At 38.3% G+C, this 19,062-nt stretch overlaps 1 protein-coding gene across 1 annotated transcript; it reads left to right on the top strand.

Moving 5' to 3' along the window:
• Positions 1-83: 83 nt before the first annotated feature.
• On the top strand, positions 84-5,377 carry LOC146316546 (uncharacterized). Its single transcript, XM_084733457.1, has 3 exons — positions 84-575; positions 1,963-3,275; positions 4,473-5,377. The coding sequence occupies exons 1-3, from the start codon at positions 413-415 to the stop codon at positions 4,680-4,682; spliced, it is 1,686 nt and encodes a 561-aa protein (XP_084589583.1). The 5' UTR covers positions 84-412; the 3' UTR covers positions 4,683-5,377.
• Positions 5,378-19,062: the final 13,685 nt, after the last annotated feature.

Below are 19,062 nucleotides of genomic sequence, written 5' to 3'. Positions count from 1 at the left end.
CGGGCAATTTCCATGCGTCAGACGTTACGTAATCCGGGGGCGTGTTTTTGTGACGTGAAGGGCGGGACGTTTGGTAACTGAAACCCGCTGTGGCCAATCAGAGCGCTGCTTTAGGACAAGCTTGTTTATTTTAACGGTTGGTGTTGCAACCCCGAGACATTCACCTCTACTACAACAACGACGACAACACAAGACAGAGAAACATGGAGAAAATACATGAGAGCATTTGACGAAGGAGATCAAAAAATGGCACAGACTTGCCGGAAAATGAAGCGACAGCACATCGACGCCTATCTGTCACCGACAAATACGCGAAATCTGTGGGTTTTCGACGAGGAGTACCAGAATACGTGAGGATTTTTTAATAAACATCACCGCCCTAATCCGAGGAGAGGGAAGAAGTTTAAAAAAAATGGCTACGATTGTTGGTCCCGAGGACGGTTCTGAACGGACGGCGATGGAGAGGTTCGGTAGCGGAGGGATGGCGCTTCTACCCTGGACGAAACAGATGCTCACGGTGCTGTGGGAACACCTTCGGCTGCTGGTTCAGGTCATTTACTACACCTTCATGTCAGGTAAGAGGAAAGAAACATTACAATTAGTCACTCTGTTGGTCTGCCTTTGTTTATTCGCTTTATGAATACCTTTCTTACCACGTCAAACCAACCTAGACTAAGTGTTACGGAAGACCGAAACTGCCAAAATAATATATATAAATAAATAAAAAAATACCTAGCTAACTAAATAAATAAGCTAACATGCCATTAAATGTACAACAATTATATTAAGAATAAACGTAGGCATTAGTCAATTAAAATTTGATAAATTTTGATGTTTCTGTTTTAATTTGACTCTAATTTTCCATTTATTTTTTTTGTTAATTTCATTTTTGTCATGAATTTATGTATATATTGTATATATGTATGTATTGTTTTCCCTTTGTATTTCCCTCCTATATTTCCACAAATGTATTTATTTCCATATTTTTCTTTTTCATTTCTTTATGCAGTGCATGCTCGCTTCTTTATGCAAATGAGTCGACTTCTGTCAACTTTTAACCAGTTGGTTGACATTATAGTGCTTAGCTTAATGTAAAGAAGAATAATTTAATAAAGTGGAAAATTAAACAATAATATAAAGTGAGATAACTGAATAAATAAATTAATGCCATTAAATACACCAAAAATAAAAGTATATGTAGGCATTATTTAAGTGAAATGTGAATTAACTCAAATTTTGCATTCATTTTTCTATATATTTACTTTCCCATTTAATTTGGCATTCTATTTATTTATTCATTCATTTTTAAATTTATTTATGTAGCAAAAGGTTGAGCCCCAGAACATGCTATGGCAGCCCACTCATTTTCATAATAAAGCAAAAATATGTAAAGAAATGTAATAAGAAAACATGCAAGTAAATAATTTTGATGGGGAAATAGAGAGAAATGAAAAACAACACGTCTATCTATTTTCAGAGACATAGTGTTATTGTTCTCACCATGCTATCACAATAATATTTCCTGTAAAGTCCCCATGGATTCCACATATAGTGTGTTATATATTGTAAGACTGTAAGGGTGTAAATTGTGAGGCACTGTCCTGCTGCCAGAATTAACAATTTAATATCTATTTACTTATTAAAATACTTGAAAATATCAACTGAGAAAATAGCATTACTAAATCCAGCCTGTTTCTGACCATAAATACTAATGTGATGATCACCAGTTGACTTTAGAGGCAGGGTGCAGTGTTTCCATTTCAGCCTGTCTTATGATGGTTGCATTATTATGGTCTTTCATCAAAGGGCATTTTTTTCCCCACAAAAGAAAGAGCATGGTTTTGTTTTTGATAGTGTTTTTTCATGATAACCTAAATAAGACCATAATCACACACAATATAACTTTAAATAATTGTCTTTTGAACTGCAATCCACTCCAACTTTTTTCTCCTTTTTTTTCAGTTTTCCAGATGTTCCGGTTTGAGGTTCATGTGAGAATCACAGACGAGACAGGCCAGCACATCCAGCACATGACCACGGCCACAAACCCAACCGAGTCCTTCCTCTTCTCCTCACTGTTTGACGGAGACAACGGAGTCATGGTTGGCGGTTCAAATCCCCTCTCTAACTTCTGTGCTGATGTCAGTGACCCGTTCACTGGGAAATCTGCTGAGGCCCTGCTGTCCAGTCTGCGAGCTGACGAGCTGTGCTGCGGACTAGTGGATGACTTTGTGTCCAGAACAACAGGCAAAGAAGACGGCATCTTTCTAGGACACCAGTCCAGCTGGAAAATGGGCTTCCCCGGCGACTGGAACATCTTTGTATCGAGCAGTGACAGCTCCAGTTCAAGTGACACCTGCCATAAAAGTCGAGAGAGAGCCTTCAAACAGGAGATTCCGAAGGAGACCATCATCAAACAGGGCACTTCAGAAGAGGAGAGGAGCACTCACTGGAGTAGCGAGGAAGATCAGAACGTGGTTGAATTTGATAGTGAGGAAAGTAAGGCGCTTTGGGAGTCTCTGTCAAAATCCAGTGATCCTTACAACCCCTTCTTTTTCTCTGCGTGCATCTCAACAAGCACAGACATGGGGAAAAGTAAAAACGAAGCAAGGGACAGTAGTGACACCGACCTCATGGCAGTGAGCAAAGCCAGCGAGGAGATGTTGGGGCCTCGAGGCCTCAACATCTGGGTCAGTCGCTCCGACAGCGAGAGCAGTTGGAGCAGCTGGGCCAGTTCTGATGGTTCAAGCCCTGACATCGACGAGGAGAGCGAGAGGCTCTTGGAGTTTTTCAGCAGTCCTGACCCCTACAATCCCATGTGTTTCACTGCGTGTACAGTCAGCAGCAGCACCACAGCCTCTAAACAACAGGCCTCACTTCCTGCACCTTCCTCTAAGTCGGACACAGACACGGAGGAGAAGGAGAGCAGCTTTCCTCCTTCATCCGAGGACGATGAAGAAGAGCAGCTGTGGAAATCTCTCAGCACTGTGGACGACCCGTACCACCCTCTCAACTTTCAGGCCTGCCTCCAGAGCTCCCCAACAACACTCCAGTCTGCAGATGCCCTCAATCTACCCACAAAGAGCAAGAAATGTGAAAAAGAGGCAAAAACACCCAAAAAATCCAGAGCCACCAAGCCCTCTCTGCCAGAGAGACATTTAAAACATCACTCCCATCCAGACAAAACAGTTGTGCCCTGGAGAAGACCTGGACAAACACCTCAGTCTCTGCCAGAGGAGAAGAAGGAGAGCAAGACCAGCACCACCCAGAAAAAGGTCATTATCTAATAGTAATTTATAGTAACACTACCAGACAGGATTAGATGAAGCATTAAATGAGATCCCTATGGGGTTTGGAACAAAAATAGTCCATTCTGTAAATACAATCGTGTTAAAATGAGGTTTGATACATCAAGAAAAAAGGTTAAATAAAGTTCCAGTTTATCCAGTGGTAGATGAAGGAGTAAAACCAGTTTTACAAATGTATTTTTCTTATATGTGTCTTTCCAAACCTAAGAAATATGCTTTGCCTTTAGATAAATGACATGTGATCCTCTATTTTAAGTTTACATCTAACATCTGCTGACTTGTACAGCCTTTTCAATGAAGGATGATAAAGATAAGGGTTGATTCCTGTCTCAGCAGACACATAGTGTACCACCCAGTGTGTTAAGCTGAGTTGTTGTTTGCGGTCGGTTAGCAACGCCGCTGGTCGTCATGACTAAGCCAGGCAGTCATGTGATTGGTGCGAGTCAGTAGAGAGTTATACTTCCACATGGACTAAATGAAGTTGCGACAGTATTGCAAAGTCATTTTAAACATGTTGTGCCTTAAGGCCTGGTTGCATCAGACTCCAAAGATAAAGCCTGAAAAAAAAGAAGACACAGTCTTCTGTTTACACGTCAGTCTGTGAGCTTTATGTGCTGGGAAAGTACATTCAGTCTGTTTTTTCATCTGTAGGGTTTTCCCCCTAGGTTTTGATAAAGGCTAGGATTATTTTCATAGTAGATTAATCAGTTTATTATTTTCTCAATTAATGGATTAATAGTTGTTTATATTAAAATGTCAGAAATTTTTTGAAAAATGTTAAGTGTAAGATGACATCCTCAAATGTCGTTTTACTCACAACTCAAAGATATTCAGTTTACTGTCATAGAAGAGTAAAGAAATAAAAAAAAAATATCCACATTTAGGAAGCTGAAGTCAGAGTATTTTGACATGTTTCTTTAAAAAAAAATACTCCATCCAGTTAATCAATTATGAAAATAGTTGGTGAGTAATTTGATAATTGATTAATCATTGTAGCTCTAGTTTTGACCTACATAAAGCTGTGAGTAGCACTGATCATCAAAGCAGTTTAGTGGCTTTCATTTTAGATTTAGATATTTCTTTACTTGCACACAAACATATAACAGTCAGCATCATTCTCACAAAACTGATTGAGTTTTTGTCTTATTTTCTTCTTGATTTCAGGTGCGGTTTTCTCCTCTCGTCCAAGTCCACGCCATGCGAACCTGGCCATTTGCTCGACAGGCGTCTCGTAAAGGACACTGGGAAGAAATGGCACGAGACCGGGACCGCTTCCGGAGGCGGATCCAGGAGACAGAGCAGGCCATCGGCCACTGCTTCACCCAGCAACACAGAGAGAGGATCCAGGTGTACCTGGACGGTGCCTTGAATTAAATACAAGTCCTGGACACTGAATGTTTTATTTCCTTTTCGGATGAGAACTCGTGATTGGTTGCAATGCAACAGTGATTTTGATTTTAGGCCAATTAGAAATTTGATGTTAGGCCTTTAACTTTAATGTTCGGTGTCAAGTTGAACAACCTTGTACCTCAAAAGGTTTTATACATTGTGTGACTGTTGCACTGATTGACACTTTCTCATATTAACCTCAGCATTACTGTGTGGAATGTTGTTTTTGTATGCCTTATACTAATGACCTAGTAATGTAACTTATTTATGCCCTATGGAGCTTGTCATTTATTTTTTACATTTATTTTTTACTGGTTTTTATGTGTTTTTATGTGTGAACAAACCACAGTAGTGAATTTAGAAGTTAAAAGTATATACTGATGTTATCATAAGAAGGCAGAGTTTTACAGTACAAAGTGTTTTGAAAAGTTTTGTTAAAGCATGTTGGATACATATGAAGTTCTGGTGCAATTTTTGTCTTATTGTTGAAATATTTTTGCTCTTGATATTTAAGTTGTGTTGACTTGTATTTACTGGAAAGATTCAAACACTTTGTCCTGTGTGACTCGCTCAGTTTCTTATTGTAACATCATGTAGCCAAAAATATGTCAAAAAATCATCTGTAGCAAATTTGTCACTAGGTGCTTTGTCAAATCAATAAACTTTGTCACACGAAATAATTGTTCTCTGTTTTTCACTTGCAGAAAAACACAAGTTGTAACTTATGTTTATTCTCCTTAGCTACAAGCAAAAAGTAATCAACATAAACAGTCTGCTTACCCGGACCACAGACATGTCCTGTTGTTTAGTCATGCTTGTGAATGCAAATTGTTTGGCCATGTGCCATTTCCTGCCTTGAGCTTAACAGTGAAGTAGAGACGGTACACAGTGTCCCAGATGTAACACAATAATAATAACACAACAGGTAAATGTCTGGAAAATGTCTACAAAAGAATGAAAAAGTTAGATAAAATTGACTTGTGAGGGATGATGAATCAAATCTGTATCATAACAAGAGTTTTAAAATACTTAGACTATAGTCACAACCAGAGTCTGTGGTATCAGCTGCCAAGAGACATGCAGGAAACTCAGACAGCGTTACCTTATTAAAACAAAGTTGAAAGATTTGAAAGTGTAAAAAAAATGGTGAAAAATGTTGATAAATGTGTCTAAAAGCCCAAGTTGATGTCCTCAAATATTGTCCATAGCCCAAAAATATCCGGTTTACTTTCATAGAGGATGAAAAAACAGAAAATATTCATATTTACAAAGCTGAAGTCAGAATTATAACTTTTTTCTTAAAGAATTACTCAAACCGATTAATCAATAATCAGAATATTTCCAGATTAATTTAATAGTTGACAACTAGTTGACTAATTGTTGCAGCCCTACTGTGTATAATTATGTTTTTGTTTTTTTTTGTTAAAAGAACATATCAGATACAAATAATTTTTCAAAGTAGTTATTTAGATACATGTTAAAACATGTCTGGAGGTGATCTTAAAGTAACACAACACAAGGCCACGCCCTCAGCCTCACTGTGGTCAATCAAACCAGTTTAACCTCTCACCCAGTTTGGACACACCCAGTGAGTTCAGGTTTCCAGTTCATGCACACTGTGTGACAAAGGTAACTGCATAACTTAGGTTGTTTTATAGCCAACAAACTGAACTTTTCCCTCCACGTAAGCATTGATTTAGTGATTAGTTCAGTGACAGGATTCTGGCTAATTTTGGATGAAAAGTGGGAGTTTCTGACTTTGTAACATCATGTATAACCATTATTTCAACAGCAGTTCAGTAGCTCAGTCTCAGTCAGTCAGGAAAATGAAAGTCAGTCATTGAAACAACCTAGATGTCTAATAACACTTTTCAACAAGATTTAGCTGAGTTTAATTGCAGTTTGTACAGGAAAACACTTGAATTTCAATGTAGTGTTTTCAAGGTTTGAGAAATGCTTGAATTTTGGATGAAGTATTGAAACTGCTTGGAACCGTATAATAACTTTAGTCACTACTTGGTTGAACAGTTTGCTTTTTAGATAAAGAAATAAAATAAATTGGATTAACCTGAACTTGGCTCAGCCAGGTTGTACAGGATGCCCAGTCTACTTACAGAAAGGTCACACATGTTGAAGCATGAAAGTTTGTTGTGTTTTCCTTTAGTCAAGTCAAACTTTATTTGTATGGCCCAAAATCACAAATCACAATTAGGGTTTTACAGTTTGTACAGTGTGCAACAGTCCCTGTCCTGTAGACCCTCAGAAGAGTAAGAAAACCACTTCAGCTAGGGAAAAAAAAATGGTGTCCCCCACTGGACCTGAGCCATTCGTCCTCCTCTCCACCACAGAGACCTGGAAGAGGACAGGCCACAGAATCACAGTCAACATTTGATAAGAAATTTAAAGAATTAATAAATGATTAATTCGTCACCTCTCTGTAGAGTGCTACCACAAAGCATAAGTTTGATTCTTTGTAGCACAGTAACGTCTGTTTTAATGTGATGAAGAAGTGAAACAATAATTTTTAGTGTATGTATTTAAATATGTAATTTACCACAGCTGTAAGGTGATGGAAAAGCTTGAAAATACACCTTGCAAATTCTTGAGGAGTGCTTGAATTTGACTTTGGAAAAGGTGCAGGAACCCAGTAAATGTCTGGACATCGTTTACATGCAAAAAGACAAATCAGTGTGTTACGTTATGTGTGCAGTCTCTGGTTATTTTTGCTCCCTCTTGTGCGCCTCAAATATTTAAGACCCAGTTAGATGTCTGCCGTGTGTGGAAATAGTCTCTGTTCATGGGTTTATGCTTTATTCATCCATCTTAACCGTCCCTGCCTCATTTTTATGGTTCATTCATCGCTTCCTTCTCATGTATTGTGTATGTCTCTTTCTCTCTCTCTCCTCCACACACGCACACACACACACACGCACACACACACTTACTCAGGAGCTTATAATTTCCCAGAGGGCTGTGAGTCTCTGTGCAGACTGACTGCTGTAAGGCTGTCGTAAGACAAGGGTTAAAAACACCAAGGATGATGAAATGACTTTCCAGAGAGATGAAATCAATTAGCAGGTCTCCAACGCTCTCTCCACACACCAACCCATCCTATACATACACATACACACACACACACACACACACACACACACACACACACACACACACACACACACACACACATATGTACACAGAGATGGTGCAAAGGTGAGCAATCGCTGACACTGTTGCTGTGTCAACCCAGCGGTGGGTCTTTTGCTGATGTTGTCCCCCCTGTTTGTCCCCCCTCCCTCCCTCCCTCCCTCCCTCCCTCTCACAGTTAGCGTATGTAAATTGATCTCCTGCTGCTGCTGTTGCACACAGAAAAATGAAGCTTCTTTGTTGACGCTGGTATTTCAAGACGGAACCAAAAAGACTCAAACATCCCTTTAATTTTTTTAAATATATGAAAAGGCCTTATATTAATTAATTTATGTATATAATTAATTAATGACCTGAAGCATTTTATACATTTCACATCATCACGAAGGACTTATGTAGCATTAGAAAACCTTCCTTCATAATATTTCACATCAGGGACATTTCTGCTCTGGTATGAGGCAAGGAAGCCATTTCCAAGGAGCCGTTTTAAATAATTTAAACATCTGAATCCCATTTCATGAAACTGAGAATAGCTGCAACATCCAACAACAGACATGCAACCAACCAATCAGGGCAAAGTCCTGTCCAGAATATAAAAATTAAAGTCGGCACGAAAAAGGAAATGACATCCATTGAAAAGAAACACATAAAATGCATTATATGCATTGTGAAGAAGATAAATGTACAGATTTTTCCCTCATTTTTTCTAAGGGTCTCAGGATAGAGGGTGTCCTTGCTGTTCAGTTTGTAAAAAGGTAAATATGTGACTTGGGGCTATATGAACAATTTCGATAAATAAATAAGAATTTTACAAGCTTTTTCCAAGACTGCAAGTAAATGAATTAATAAATATATTTTATTTTTGTGTCTAGACATTTACATGACCTGCCCCTCCTGACATTATTCAGACACATTAAAGAGTTAAAGGAGCAATATGTAAGAAATTTTAGTTTAGAATATTAAAAAAATAACTGACATTGTCAACAGAATGTGAAGAATTAACTTTCCTGTCCAATGCATCTGTCTTGTGTTGCAGAGTTATCAACTGAAGTTAGCATGCTAACCAGCTAGCTTTGGCCCGTCTCATCTTGTAATGCCACCATGTACCTCAAGAGGCGATCGGGACACACCGAGGCGTCTTTTCTGCCCTCACGGGGCTGACCTGCTGTAACCCCTGCTCAGGCCTCTGCAGATGGGCGCTGACTGATGCTCGACATCCCTCTGGCTCCTTTTCCGCTTCACACCTTTCCTGTCGCCTGTCTTTGTTGTCCCCAGAGTCAGAGTCCTGGTCAGAGCATTAGCTGCACAGATAACTAAGCTGACTAGCTATCAGCAGCGACAGTTAGCCATACCCTTCCGATTTTCCCAGGAGGCACCTGTTTTTATTGACTTCTCCCAGTTTCCTCCTGGGATCATAATTGTCCTGCATTTTTCCAGGTTAATGACAAAATTCCACACTTTTCTCTCATGGAGAGTTTTAAAGGGAAAGAGCACATATTTTTTTGTGAGAGCAGCCTAAAATTAATATATCTTTAGAAAAAAGATTTGCAAAATTTTCAGTTTCTGTGTTATTGTAATTAAATTTGACACTCAACTACTAGGCTAAATGCTGTGGTCCCGCTGTGTTTTCCTTTCTCCATTACATGTCATTAGTCACTTTCGATCACTTTGGTTTCAAAATGTGTCCTATTAGCAGTTAGCAGCAGTTAGCAGTTACTCCAGTGAAATGCAGCCTCCCACTAGTTTGAAGTATGAAGTCAACAGATGGTTCTTACATGTTGCACTTGTATCAAACCCTCTGATTTTATAAGAGTCCAAAGTAGTTTTATTTCATTACTGAAGTTGTCATAGCTTTCCATCACAACAGGGTTTTTTCCATGATGCAAGCACAAGTAACCATTTTGTAAAGAGTGTACATTTTCTAGATGTTTTGCTTTTGTTCTGACCTGTTGACATCAGCTCTGAGCTGAGAAGTGAAAAACAAACTCTAATATCTGTTTTTCTTTAGTGTGCAAGGACAAGGCGACGGGTGGTTGCACTTGTCTGTGATCTCTCTATGCCTGCCATCTCTGTTTCTGATTTTGCTGTTGGTGAAAACACCTCAGGGAGCGTTCATGCAGAGTCGGGGGTTCAGTTTCCTGCTTCTCAAGAGCACTTCAGCAAGATGCAAATGTCTATCAGAAGCGTCTGAACGTGTGATTCCCAGTTACACGATGAATACACCACCTTCTCCTTTATTATCGCTCCCACTCCTGAACCCACTCCTCTCTTTGTATCTTTGTCTCCATCTTTCTCTTCCTCATCCTCTCCCAGCATCATTAGCTCTGTGGCCTTGGCGACCCCGTCTCCAGGCAACCGGCAGGAGTGGCGAGGCGTTGAAAGGATTGCAGGTGATTGCAGCAGCGGCAGAATCAGCAGCAGCAGCAGAGGCAATGGGGTTTTCAGCCACACACACACACACACACACACACACACACACACACACACACACACACACACACACACACACACACACACACACACACACATACATGGCTGCCCCTCTCACTTGCCTGCCAGAAAAGGGTATCTCCTGGGTCACAATTAGCTGATGATGCAATCTAGCAGCAGCTATTGTGTCTGACACCAACTCATACAGACAGACTGCATGAAATGCAAAAGCCAACAAAGCTAATCTTCCAGTGTATTGTACCATGCATTGTGCAGTACAGTTACATACAAAATACCAGGAAGAAAACCCTGATGTTTCTGTAAAATCCACACCTCATCTCTCTTTGTTTTAAGACTGAAACACTGCATGACTGAGTTGCACTAACAAAGATTTCTTTAATCTGAAGTTAGTTTTGAGTTCAGCAAAACTAGGTAAAAATGAAAACTTACTTAAAAACCTATCTCAGTTTAGTAAACACAAGTTTAGTGATTTTAACTGAAACCATTTACCCAAATCAAAATAAATAAATAAATAAATAAATTTGAGTGCTGCCAGGATTTAGTGAGTATAAAAGACAGCGGGAAACTGTTAACTTTTGGATGCTCTGTATTCTTTGTGTTGTTTGCTAGATAAAAAGGTGTTATATTGTTCTCTATCTAGCTTTAAAAAAAAGTTTAAAAAGAGACAAAAACACCTGTTAAATTGTTATTACTGCTGTATTAAATAGCTGCTTGGCAGAGAAACTCTAATTTATCCTCCTTAGAGAAAATCTTGTTGATTGAATTTGAGTTGAAATGAAACTCCAATTCAAATAAAGCTGATTTGGAGGTTAAAGATTTGGTGCAAAAAAAAGGAAATCTAATCTAGGTGGTGGTATTCAAAGAGATGTTTAAATTGAATCTTTCTTCATTTTGAGCTAGTTTGAAAGTTTAGTGCAACAAAATTTAAGGTTAAGCCATTTTTTAATCATGGTTTAAAAATGAATCCTCTCTGGTGCAACCCAGCCTTTGTTTAAACTTTAATCTTTATGAATCATGCTACGTTATATGCACTGCTTATATAGATTTAACATTTAGGATCCACAGGAGATTTATGGTTTCACTTAGAGTCACCTGGTCTGACTCTGTGAGTGGGTTTGTAAGTCTCTTGCGGTGCCTTGAAGCAGCTGGAAGCCCTCAGCAAAGAACGAGCCACGTTCACTTTAAGAGAATTAATGAAAACAACCATTATGAGAATAATTACTATCATTATCATCCTGAACACTGTTACTTCCACAAATATGCAACTCAGACCCATCATGAGACTGACAGTATGAATACTATGTGACAGACACATATCTGGTAAACACTTATCTACTCCAACACATGCTGATGAGGATTAGTGTGTCTGACCAACACCCAGACAGAGACAGCTCCTCACTGCTCAGTGGATTTTTATCAGTGCAGAATGTGGATGGGTGTAGTGATTCATTATAGCCACTAGGGGGAAACACCTCTCCTGTGGTCTGGTACGTGACACTGGACACACACGCTGGTCACACATCAGTGACTGCAAGAAAAGGTCACAAGGGCAATAATCACATATCAGCTGTCTATAATCAAACTGCAGCAGACTGTGTCAGAGTCAGAATTACATCATGTGGATTAAAAGTCACTGCCAAAAAATTAATGCCTTAAAATGTTTTCACAGATCTATGATTACAAGACCAGACATTAGTTTCATGCTTTAATGAAATGTTCATCCATAACTCAACCTGTGATGTAACAGATTAACATGTCATATGTTTTAGTCAAGCTTTGATTTTCACAGCCATCGGTCAGAAATCTCTAACTCAGTTTAATATTTTTAGTATAGTAGAACACAAACTGAACCAACAGAAGCTGTAGCATTGTTGTTTAAGGTTGAGCCTCCCACTCTGCTGCTTACAAAATTCGATTCAAGTCAATAAATCTTTATTGCCCCTGCAGGACACTTCTGGTGCAGCATAAAAAACAAAAACTACAATCAACGATAAGTAGCAAGAAATGTGCTGTACATTTAGCAACAACAGAGACACTCTTGTGTTTTATAAACTGTAACAAGAAAGCTGTAAAATGTTCAGTAATCTACTGGCAGCAGTTAGCTGTTAAGTTGCTGTAAATACACTTCACAGTATGATTACTGTAAATCTAATCACAGTACTGTAATTGTTATTAAAGTAATAATCAGCATGCTGTATTTTTTTTTATCACAACATTAATTCAACTACTGTAAAAAAGCATCACTGTATTGATTTAAATATGACAAATTAATAATTGTACAATAATGACATACTAAAACATGAAACACCTCATCAATTCATTGAATTTTTAAATACTTAAATATATTTCTAAAAACATTTTTTTGTCAAATATGTTTTTCAAAGATGTTTCAGTGTGTGAACTCAGCCTCCGTCTTTCATTCATTTAATAACCTTGAGAACCATTGTGATATTTGTGTATATCCAAAAACACATTGATATCAAATGTTTAAAATATTGTTTATTCTTAGTGCAACTAACAGCCATAATTATCAAGGACGACATAATATGAATAGAACATAATAGCAGTCTGTATATGATCAATATTACATGATAATCTGTAAATAATCTGCATGTTTTTCCTTTTTGAATGCAGCTTGTATGCTGTAAATAATCCATTCACACAATTTACATTGCTTATATTTCAATAGAATAAGTTTGGTAATGTCTCAGTTTTTGTTTCATTTCTCTTAGTGTTTTATTTGCCTCCTGACTTGACTTACTTGTCACAGGTGAGTATGGTATGAGTATGAAAATGTAGCTGGAAGAAGAATCTTATTTTCTTAATCTGGATTTTTCTCAGTGTATGTTATACTTAACACAGTGTTGAAACTTTTAAAGTAACTTTTTGATTCTGTTGTTGAGAATCTGATGAACAAATATTTGGGAGGGAAATGTATAAATAGATTTCCTACATTTGCTAGGAGCACAATTACTCTTGGAAAAGGAAACAGGTGGGTTGTTTTGGTCTTCGAGATTAGTGAGAACAGCCCCTAAATTTAGTCACCATGGTATCAACATATCTGTGTTTATTGTTCCAGCCAATGTGACATATTTGGAGCGTCCTTTCTACCCAGAGGACCATATTTGGACATGGAGGATCAGCTGCATCTCAAACAACAACTGTGTAACTGTGCTGCCCTCATGTGGTGAAACTGACAACTTCACAGCCAAAAGAAAAGGTTTCTTTTGCACCTTAAATTCAGACTTTAGTTTAGTAAATCAAAGCAGCTACAATGAAAGCCTGTCATCTTTCTGATCATTTATCAGAGCTGAGCTGATCTGTTTAATTTCTGTCACTGTCGGAGCCAGCAGAGTAGAAGCAGACAGCCATTTATTTAACAGTAGGAAACAGTTTAGACACTGACTTCCACAACAACATTTTCCAAAGTAGTTGACCTCCTCCCTGTGCCTGGATATGCTGACATTACTGTACTGAAAAGGGAAAAAGGTCCTCAAGAATCACGTAAACAGGGAAATCATCTTAATTCGGATTGAAACAGAACAACAATTACTCTGTAATCCAATCCACTAAACTGCTTTGAGGGATTCCCTGTTCTGATCTGGCTGACAGACCGGCTTCTCACTGACCAACAACAGTGGCCGTTTTACTGAAGAACTGAGCTGATCGTCGCTAAGCCACAAATTTAAGTTTATGAACTGACTGGGATGATTTGGGAAAGGACAAAGAAGGTATTAAACCTTCTGTTTTTTGTTTTGTTTTTCTAAAACAAAATCCAGGATCTATAGCTGTATTTCCAGCCAAAGTACCAAAGCATTTTTCATACCAGGAATTACTGTTCAAGAACCTAAAAGGTTCCTGCAGCTTGTTATCGTCTGTTTCTTCTGAATTCATCCAATAGTTCCCAGTCCCTGAAAGTTCCTGCAGTGGAAACGTGGCTTGACTAAGACAGTTTGTTTTTCATTCAGGAGTTTAGTGGGGTTTCATCAAACAAATGATCATGATGGGATTTCAAAGCAGCTCGACCATCAGCTTAAATTAAAAAGAGTTTTCCATGTGACATCATCATCATCGTCTGTCAGTCAGAGTGAATAAACAGTCCCTCTGTGATGACATACAGCCCTCAGACTGGTGAGGCTTTCCATTGTAATCGGGGCTGTCCATGCTAAAGTTAGCTGCACGCATGTTAATCACCAAACAGCAACACATCCGTCATACTGGAACTGGGGAAAGGAATGCGAGCAGCTAATGGGACAGATCAAAGTCCAGCAGAGTCCTGCTCAGTCCTCAGTCTTCACTCATTATGTTACATTAGGTTTACTGCCACCAGCTGTGAACGAAGCCCTTCATGTTCACCGCCATTAAAACTTGATATAGATGTGAAAGAAAAATGGACTGATGACCTTTAACCCATGTCTTATTTTAGTCGATTTTGAAGGGACTAGTGTGTGGGATGTGGTGACATCTAGTGGTGAATTTGCAGATTGCAGTTATTATTCACCAAAAAAACATATTTATGAATATTATATACCATTCCTGCCAACCCTTTTAAATTTTACGCACACTGTAGACACAGTTGTTTCTGCATGTCATTAAAAATCTAGCGTGCTCCAGATCTCCTCTTTCCAAACTGTTGCAGTCAGTTTTAAAAGAAAGTTCACCAGGTGCAATCTGATGTAACTTGCCAAGGCTGAAAGAAAGTGGCTGCAGTTCAACCCACTTGATTTGTAGAGCTCAAAAACACAGATGCTTTTAGCAATCCAAAGATCTGGCTGTGAACAGCTGACATTGAAAGGCACTGTATCATATGTCCTGTGTTTTATTGTGCATGATGTATGTGTTTTTTCATGTTTTATTTGTTGTTTTTTTATGTAGATTAAATAGTCTAATACATCCTTAAGTATGAGTAAAAGTACATACTTGAAAATCTACTCATGAAAGTTGTAGTACCCAAAAAACGATGTAATTTTGATTCTCAGCAGTGAAGTTCCTCAGTGTTTTTACCTTTTCATATATTGTTGCATTTTATTTTACAACCATCAGTATTACTTCTATTTCCAGACCAGCAGGAAGATTATATCTGATGTCCACCAGAGGGAGGCAGAGTGATGCAGAAAGTGTCTCAGAAGGTTTTATTGAGCCCTCTGAAGAAGCTCTGAAGGGAATTTTTCACAATATAAATTTAGAAATTTATCACAGATACTTAAAATGACACAATTTAAGTTCCCTTACAGCTGCTGGATACAGAAAACCCCATATTATTTTGACAGACTCGTATTTGTGATGTGGAAATTCTAAATTTGAGCCTGCCAGCCCTTTTCTGTAGCTCTTTACCACATCCCAGAGGCTTCTTCAGTGAATGTAACTCACCCAGGCATATCACAGGACCTGAATTTCAGACTAAATGATAAAATTACAGAAAGGTCCACTTTATAATATTATATCACAGATATTTGGTTTCAAGGTCAAGACAGAAAACTCTGCTTTGATGCTTGCCTCTGTACTCGGATATCTTTTGTTATGTTTATTTATTTTATTGGATTTTTTTAAAATTTGCACAGACATAAAAACTACAATAAAATAGAGAAAAAGACAAACTAACAAACAAAAAGAAAACAAAAGAAAAAAGAAACACGTACACAAACGATAAAATGAAAACAAAGAAATACCTAAACAACAATATGCTAAAAAAAAAGGAAACATAATAGTTTGTATACATCAAGAAATAATTAAACAGCATGAATTAAATGTGGCACTGATTTCCTTTTAAAAATCTCTTCAAAGTCTTGATAAAATGTACATTTACATTCCATATTTGTTCACCACGAGAACTATCCCTTAAATTTACTGGCTGTCACATTTATAGTCATTATTTTCCATGTATTTCATGGAGTTGAGTTAAAATAATTAATTCCCTCAGCAACGATTTCAACATTTTCAGTTGCTACGGGGGATTTGAGTGTACCGTGTCAATATAAGTAACAACACTGAACAATGAAAGTCTTCACTAATGTTGGAGTGTTTTTATTTCTCTGATTTCTGCTTGGAGTCCAAAGGTTGGGCTTCCAATCCATTCAGCTCCCTCAGGTGATAAATTTAGCTTTTAAATTTAAGAAGTCTGAGCAGGAGGGGTGAAGCTCCGTCGGGCCTGCAGGCTGTTACACAAGTCACAAGCTCTCGTATGGAGCCGAGCCATGCATTATTCACCCCACATTTACATAAGAGACAATGGGGCATAACAGCGCCAGAAATGTGTTCAGCTGAGCTGTGTGTGCACGTCCAGTGTGCAGTGTGAGAGCGTTTCTCTGAATTTCTTTTTTGCCACCTGAGGTTTTTTGCTGCTCTGCCAATGGATGTTGATGCAATACAGACAAGGGCGAAGACCCTCAAACTCCTCGCCGAATCCCTGAAAGCCTGGTTACCCATTATAACAAGAGAGAAGGACGGAGGGAGCGAGGGAGAGACAACCAGATAAAGACTGATATTGTTTCTGTGCTCATTTGTCTTTTTACCTCTTGCTCTCTATCTGAGGGCTCTGTTTGCCGAGGGCTGCAAGCCAAAACAGGCTTTGTGGTTCTGTTAAACACACACATGTTGGATTAGCTGTGAATTACTTCAGAATTCCTTCACCATGATGAAATACTTGTGCGTAATACGGTGCTCCAACAAAAAAAAAAAAAAACATTGGAAGATTTATATTGCAATCTTTTTGTCCTTTTGTGGTGAATTGACAAAAAAAGTTGGATGTGGGTGTTGCTAGTTTGGCTATATCGCTCAAAATTATAAATAATAAATAATTATTGCCTGTTCTGTAAATGGGTAGAGTTTGTGTCATAACTTAAACATGGAAATCAAATGAATCAGAAGTAGAATAAAATGATTTTAATGCCTTTTGAACATTCATTTGACTGATTTTGATTTTCTTTGGATTTTTTTTTAGCCTTTATTGGACAGGACAGCTTGTAGATAGACAGGAAAGTGGAGAGAGACATGCAGGCTGGAATTGAACCCATGGTCACTGCTGACTCAGCCTCTGTTCATGGGTCACACGCTCTACCAACTGTGCTACCAAGATGCCCTTGACTCAGCATTAAAAATACAGTATTTGCATAATAGGTCCCGGAAACCACGCACAGAATTCATCTCGTCATCACAGCACTGAAATATTAACCAGTGGATCGGCACGTGGACAAAACAATCCCTCAGCTCGGTCAGTTATCTTCATTTGATGCGTTGAGGATGTGCCATGTCCCATCGTTCTCAAAATCATTGCAAAAATCCTGCGAGGGGAGTTCAACAGCTACTGTGAGTTATACACCAAGAATATTTTTCAGTATTTGATTATATCGTCGGTATTGTGGAATACCCTGAAATGTTGTGATGTTATTTTAGGTCCACCCCTACCTTACGCCATGATTGAGTTGACCAGGTGTTTGGGCGGGACGTCAATACTGCGGCTTTAACCCTGATCATGCAGAGAGGTGTCGTTCATCTTTTTGGTTTTTGCTGGATCTGTAAATAGGCAACTCTTGTCTTGGCGGTGCGACACGGCAGACTCTGTGGAAGAGGACCTGCCCTCTGCAGATATATTTCAGTTCTAGAAGATTTGGTGGTTTCCCCCATTTTGTCCCAGAAATACGATGTTTCAATTTCTTTATAGTGACAGTATCAGATATCAGAGATTTCCACAACTGAACAGAAGGTGAAGCATCTCCAACCCACTTCATCATTATAGCCAACATTAAAAGAAACTGAACTGTTTTCACCTTCAGTGCATCCAGTATACTTCAGAGTACGCACAAAAGTGGACTGGGGAGCAGTTGTTTCCCCATTACCATACTTATTACTTTACATGTTACCTTCTAGGAGAGGCTCCTGTTGCATGCTTACAATAAATATATGGAAATATGTAGACATTATGTAAAATATTTGATCACATCTTCCTGTATCTCTAGTGTATCGGTACTCTGGAAGGCAGATTTAAAATGTTTTCCATCTCTAACTTCTTTAACTGACTCAAACATTAACATCTTATATCAGATCACAAACCCTTCATGGTTTTTAGTGTTATTGTTTTGAAGCCTGAAAAATTCTAAAAAAGCAGCATTTAACAAAACAAGAAAAATACAGTATATATAATGGTAAAAGGAATACATGGAGAAATGAAGCCATGACACAAACACTCACCCTACACACTGCTATTCAAATAGACTTTTTATGTACAACACATCTAAATAACAAAGGCAAATTGTGGTAAAACATCCCCCATTGACTGAGACCTTGCAGTTTATCCCTGTTTACTTCTGGTGCTGTAATCGTACAGTTGGCACCAGGTGTCTGTGTGTCCTTGTTGGTATAAATCATGAAAACAACAAGCTGGGTTGTTAAACTTCAGATTTTTCTTTTTCAGTGACATCCCATTATTTCAGTGTATGAAATTGGAAATGTCACTTTCATTTGTCCAGTGAAATAATTAGTATTTTAATAACTAATCAACCATCCCATCAATATTCACCTTTAAGGATCTTGTCTAATGTCTGGCAGTCAAAATGAGCCCCTTTAGGTTAAAACACTAAAAGAGCTTAGTGTTACAACTGTTTGATGCAGTGGATATATTAAAGGTCCAGTGTGTAATAAGATTTACAGGGATTTATTGGTGGAATATAGCAGAGACGTCATATATTATTCATTATTATAATTGAAAATAAGAAATGTTGTTGTTAAAATTAGTCATTTATGTCACTGTTGGAGATGTTTATGCCAGAAGCCC

Source organism: Lutjanus erythropterus, chromosome 13 (assembly GCF_056507025.1).
Source record: "Lutjanus erythropterus isolate fLutEry1 chromosome 13, fLutEry1.hap2, whole genome shotgun sequence".
NCBI classification, from domain to species: domain Eukaryota; kingdom Metazoa; phylum Chordata; class Actinopteri; order Lutjaniformes; family Lutjanidae; genus Lutjanus; species Lutjanus erythropterus.
This window is presented reverse-complemented; position numbering and strand designations above follow the sequence as displayed.

Coding starts and splice junctions, on each gene's coding strand:
- LOC146316546 (XM_084733457.1), top strand. CDS start 413: ATGGCTACGATTGTTGGTCCCGAGGACGGTTCTGAACGGACGGCGATG. Junction 576..1,962: donor TTACTACACCTTCATGTCAG/GTAAGAGGAAAG, acceptor CTTTTTTTTCAG/TTTTCCAGATGTTCCGGTTT. Junction 3,276..4,472: donor CCAGCACCACCCAGAAAAAG/GTCATTATCTAA, acceptor TCTTGATTTCAG/GTGCGGTTTTCTCCTCTCGT.